The 6,163-nt window shown below is 17.6% G+C and overlaps 2 protein-coding genes across 3 annotated transcripts in view; both read right to left on the reverse strand.

Annotated features, from left to right (window-relative positions):
* The window catches only part of PRSY57_1410400 (putative membrane protein), a gene marked incomplete at both ends in the record, with an annotated part of 2,132 nt that extends 1,238 nt beyond the window's left edge, over window positions 1-894 (reverse strand). For both annotated transcript variants that reach the window (XM_012909721.1, XM_020115264.1), the window contains 3 exons: window positions 215-356; window positions 476-611; window positions 734-894. In XM_012909721.1, the coding sequence (XP_012765175.1) occupies window positions 215-356; window positions 476-611; window positions 734-894 (439 nt within the window). The remainder of the gene's footprint in view (window positions 1-214; window positions 357-475; window positions 612-733) is intronic.
* A 2,215-nt stretch (window positions 895-3,109) lies between these two features.
* On the reverse strand, window positions 3,110-5,800 carry PRSY57_1410500 (rhomboid protease ROM8; the record flags this gene model as incomplete). Its single annotated transcript, XM_012909722.2, has 4 exons — window positions 3,110-3,264; window positions 3,361-3,606; window positions 3,868-4,068; window positions 4,177-5,800. 4 exons carry the CDS (start codon window positions 5,798-5,800, stop codon window positions 3,110-3,112), a joined length of 2,226 nt encoding a protein of 741 aa, XP_012765176.2.
* Window positions 5,801-6,163: the final 363 nt, after the last annotated feature.

Below are 6,163 nucleotides of genomic sequence, written 5' to 3' on the forward strand. Positions count from 1 at the left end.
AAAAAAAAAAAAAAAAAAGGAAAAATTATAATAATCATGAAAAAAAAATATATATATATATATATATATATATATATACATTCGTATTAATGTGATTATATTTTATGCTATGTACACACACACACACAATCGCTCTCTCCCTCTCTCTCTCTCTCTATATATATATATATATATATATTTATAATTTATTTTTTATTTTTTTCAGTTTCATTACTTTTAATGAAAACACTATCATATTGAAATATCACAATGTCATAGCAAATATAAAGAAAAGGTAAATGTGACAAAGCTACTGACATAAAATGATATTCTTGAAGTTCATCCGATAGGAATAACTTATCATAATTTTGGTAGCACTACAAATGGGTTTATAAAGTAATATATATATATATAAATACATATATATATCATAATACATAAAGTATACTTATACACATATATATATTTACACATTTTGAAACATCCTTTTACATACTTGCGTGTATAAATGAATTCCTAAAAATGATGAGAGTGAAAAAATATACTTTTGGTCATATACATTTAATATTGCTAAATACGTCCATAGGCATGTTTGTGTTGTAAGGAATAAAAATGATGTCACATTAAAGGAACTATAAAAAAAAACACATAGTACAATTTTACATATGTATATATATATATATATATATATATATATATATTTATTTATAATTTATATTGATATTTCGCATATATAACATCGTTATATACTTACCAATAATAAAAATTTATAGCCAATATTATTGTAAATAGTAGACTTAAAACATTTATTATGACAATTAAAGAAATTAAAAATTTGTTTATTTTGTTATGTTCTTTCTTTGCGCTATTATCCAATGTATTATCACTTTGTATATTACTTTTTATAATAAACATTTTTTTTCCCTTTTTTTTAATATATTATTATAAATATTTTTTATGTGTATATATAATAATTATACATATTATATGTATATATAAAACTTGTTCAAATTAGTATAATGAGAAGAAGAAGAAAAAAAAAAAAAAAAAAACATGAAACATGAAAACAACAAAAATTAAAAAATAATAATATTATTTATATATCTTATATATTATTTTGTTAATACTTATATACATATAATATAACATATGGCTATCATGAGAAAAAATATATGGTGATATTAAAATTGTGTCTTTTCAAAATATCGGTTTTTACTATGCATTGTGTTAATAGTAAATGAATATTTGTATTCATACAACTTTTCAATATTATAAAAATTAAAAGAAATGCACTATTTATAAATTATAATATCATACATATAAAAAAAAATTATATATATATATATATATATATATACATAATATTTTATATGTCATACAATTATAAAATTCATACATATTTTTATAAATAACTTTCCTTTTATTATAAGCTAAAAAATTACATTTGTTCTTAAATGTAACCAAAAAAAAAAAAAAAAAAAAATTAATTAAAAAATTAAAATGTTCAACAAAATTTTAACAAAACATTATACAAAACATAAATATAGCAGAAAAAAAAAAAAAAAAAATAAAAGATAAAAAATATATTAAATAAAATACGTTAAGAAAAAAATCATTTCATGAAAAAAAGGTTATATTATATATAAAAAAAAAGTACATATAATATTATATTATATATATATATAATAATTTAATTATAAAAATATATAACTTTCTCTGAATAAATTTAATATATATATATATATAAAATATAAAATAATAATATATTATATATATATAATTATTATTTATTTTTAAATCTTAACATTTTAGATATATATTAAAAAATTAGGAACATTATAAAAAGAAAAGAAGAAAAAGTCCTTTCAAAAATAACATGAATGTTTTTTATAAATCTTCTAAATATTTTAATCACGTTTATAATTATAACACAACACATATTATTGTATTATATATATATTATATATATAATATAATATAAATAAAAAGAAATGGTCATATATAATTATACGTATATATAATAATATATATATTATTTATATATTACCCATTATATTTTTCTTTTTCTTTTTTTTTTTACCTCTTTATATATTGAGATCGTATTTTAATGGAATTATTCTTCTAATCATTCTTAAGATAGAAAAGAAAAAAAAAATTGTATTTTTTTGAACAAAAAATGAAATAGAAATTCTACATTTATATATTTTAATGATATAATAATTATGATTCTTTAAATACATATTTTTTAGTATCACATATTATAATGTTCTATTATATAGAATATTTTATATATATATATATATATATATATATGCATATCTTTTTTTTTTCAGTAATATTATTATATATAATTTTGAATTAATATTCTTAATAAAGTATTTATTAACTTATAAAACATATTATAAAAATACAAAAAGTTTCAAATAAATGTTCACATTATAAATCATATATTTATATATTTATTTAAAATTTTTTTTTTTTATGTCATTTTGAAAATTGCATAAAATAAGAAAAAAAAAAATTAAATTAAATAAATAAATATTATTAAAATAAAATATAAAAACACATGTTCTAATTTTTTTTAAGATATATATAAAACATAATAATAAGCTAGGAAAAATATATTTTATTATATCATATACATATATATATATATATATATATATATATATATATATATATACATACAACAAAAAAAAAAGAAAAAAAAAAAAAAAAAAGACAAAAATTGTTTACTTTTTCTTCTTACATAAAACGAATGAATTAAATATGAAAAAAAGAAGAAGAAAAAAAAAAATAATAAAATAAATTTGTATTTATAAATATAAATTAAAAAATTATATACAAATTTTAAAAAAAATTATTAAAAATATTGATGTGGAAAATATAAAAATGGAGAGGGAATTGTATATAAAAAGAAAATAATACACAATTTTACATATAAATATGATAATATGATTTATCTTTCTTTCTTTCTTTGCTTTTTTTTTTTTTTTTTTTTTTTTTTTTTTATTATATATATTTTTCTTTAATTATATATATATATATATATCAATATTAATTTGGTTATATAATATTTTTTTTTATCATTTTTTGGTTTTTATAATTTTTTCTTTTTTTTATTATAACTTTAATTTGGACAATTCTGAACAACATAGGTGGAAATAAAAATGGCAGCCCCTAAACTTATAACTAGAAAAACAAAACACAAAATTTGAATTAAAAAATTATTCCTCAAAAAATATTTCAATTGATTACGTTTCAAAATTATTCCTATTAAAAAGCCTAAAAAAAAAATATATGTAAGTATATATATATATATATATATATATAATATCACTGTATCATGTCCACATTTTTATTTTTTTATTTTTTTATTACCTCCAAGAAAACCAAAAAAATGACTGTAAATATTTATACTAACAGTATTCAAAGAAAATTTCAGAAATAACAGTAGTAGAAAAAAACAAAACAAATGTACACTAATACTAATTTTGTCTACATTAAAATTAGTCATCATTAAAATTTCGGAAAAAAATATTCCAATTATTCCTGAAGAACTACTACTGCTTTCGGTCGTTGAGTAGCAGTAGGTTAATGGAGATGATAGAATTATTCCATAAATACCTAAAAAGTAGGTTTAAATAATAAGTGGGAAAAATATATATATATATATATATATATATATATATATATATATATATATATATATATATGTATATATGTATGTATTCACACATTTGATAAGACCCAGGTTATATAAATACATAAAAAAAAAAAAAAAAAAAAAACCGGTGAGATCACATTTTCTTTATATTATGCTTTTTATATTTTCATTTACTATTTAATATATATATTATCATTATTATCATATACTTTTTTATTTACCTGTAAATACATATACTAAAAAAACTACATATGTTCCATACAAGTATTCTAATAGAAATCCTACTGTTAGCTGCACATAAGTATTTGCACAAATGTGGTTAAAATTGGAATGCAGAAAAAGAGACGTAAAGAGGCGATAAAACTCTGCATTTTTAAAAATGTTGTGTGGAAAATTACTACCAAAATTTTTTAAGGAATCATCTAAAAAAATAAAACATATATATATATATATATATATATATATATATTACTCCTATGTTATATATATCATAATATTAGAATTATATTATGTTATATTATATTTATTACTTGATGGTGTCAGGGGGAAATCCGATTTTACAGATATAAGCAATATAAATATAACCCACTGAATAAATGTCACATATAGCGTTAAACTGAATATAGAGAATTGCGGGAAGATTCGATGAATAGCCTTTTTAAAAGTATTATCTTTACTATAATCAATAACCAGTTTTTCTTCGTCTAGATTTTCTAAGTCATTTTTATAAACAGTTTTATAGAAATGATCATTAAAAGGTCCATTTTTATATGCTGATGAATTGTGATTAAGAAATATAATAATTTTTTCTTTTCTTTTCCTTAATTTTTTTTTAGGCAATAAGAAGCATTTTTTCTTTTTATGTTTTTCTATATCTTTACTTTTGCTTTTGTCTCTTAAAAACTTTTTTTGTTCTTCCACAAGAGTAGCATAATTTTTTAAACGTTCTTCACTTTTTAATTTTTGAACATCATCCCTATCTTTTTTATAATCAAACATACAGGTATCTGTTTTCATTGGAAAAGGAAAATGCTTTCTAGGTGTGGTGTCTATTTTAGGTATTTTTTCACTTGGAAGATTTTCTTCATATTTATTATCTTCATCAATATTAACAATATAATTATTTAAGGTTTCTGCTGTATCATATTTTTCTCTTTTTTTGATGTTTGTTTGTAATTTTTTTATTTTCTTTTCATTAAATCTTTTTCTATTTTTTATAAGATATGTCTTCCTTTCATAATCATTTAAGAAACTTAAAAATTTTGCATTATCTGTACAAACACTACTTCTATTAACTGGCCTATTTTGTTTTTCATTAAACGTTATAGATAAAAATGGTCTCTTTTTTGTTTTATCATAATTACTTTTCTTATTAATTTTGTAATTAACTTTTAATGATGTATAATCATGATGATCTGATAATAAATTTTCGTGTGTATTTGTTAATTTTAACTTATTACTTTTTTTAATAGTTTTCGTTTTATTATATTTTCCTCTCCTCGTAAAACTACTACAACTGTTTTCGTTATCATCATTTAAATCATCTCTCGTTTTTTTACGATTAGGGTTATAATCATATTTTTTAAAATTAAAAAATTGTACTGTATTATTTTCACCATTTTGTATATTTGTAGTCAGTTCTTCTTTATAAAGACTTTTTTCTTTACTATTCCTGTCAAGAATATTATTAATTTGAATATTATTTGTATTACCAATATTGTTAGTATTATCAATATTGTTTGTATTATTAATATTATTTGTATTATTAATATTATTTGTAATATTTATATTGTTTATATTATTTGTATTATTTGTATTATTAATTAAATCCTCCTTTTCTATTTCACTTTCCTCTTCACATTCATCATCACCATAATCCCCCACACCGTCACTTTCATTTATATTATTTTTATCATAATTATTATTCTTTTTTTTAAATTTTACCTTCTGCTTTTCACTCGAAAGAGATATCCCCTCTCCATTATTTTCATTTTTATCTAAGATATTTATTCGGATTGATTTATTTCGCTTATATAAATTATTATATAATTTTTTTGTTTTATTATCTTCATCATCATCTTCGTCTTTTTTTTCTCTTTTATTTTTTGTTTCTAAAATAGATTTTACATTAACACTTGTTTTTTTTTTAACCATTATGGATGGACAATAATAAAAATTTTACTTTTATTTCTTTTCATTCATATGAAGTTATATATAATCTTCATAATTTTCATACTGATTTCGTTTTTTTTTATTATTTATTCAGAAATATATATATATATATATATATATATATACTTTTTCTAATTTAAGGAGGATTCATACGATATATTTTATAGGTATATACAAAAATATATATACATATCACATGAAAAAATATACATTATTTCTATATACATATAAATATATATATATATATATATATATATATACAAACTAATATATTAATTTTCACGAATTTCAGTGGAATAATATACATATCTATATGTTTTATGTTATCTTCTATATTTATATAAA

This window comes from Plasmodium reichenowi, chromosome 14, assembly GCF_001601855.1.
Source record: "Plasmodium reichenowi strain SY57 chromosome 14, whole genome shotgun sequence".
In the NCBI taxonomy this organism is placed as follows: domain Eukaryota; phylum Apicomplexa; class Aconoidasida; order Haemosporida; family Plasmodiidae; genus Plasmodium; species Plasmodium reichenowi.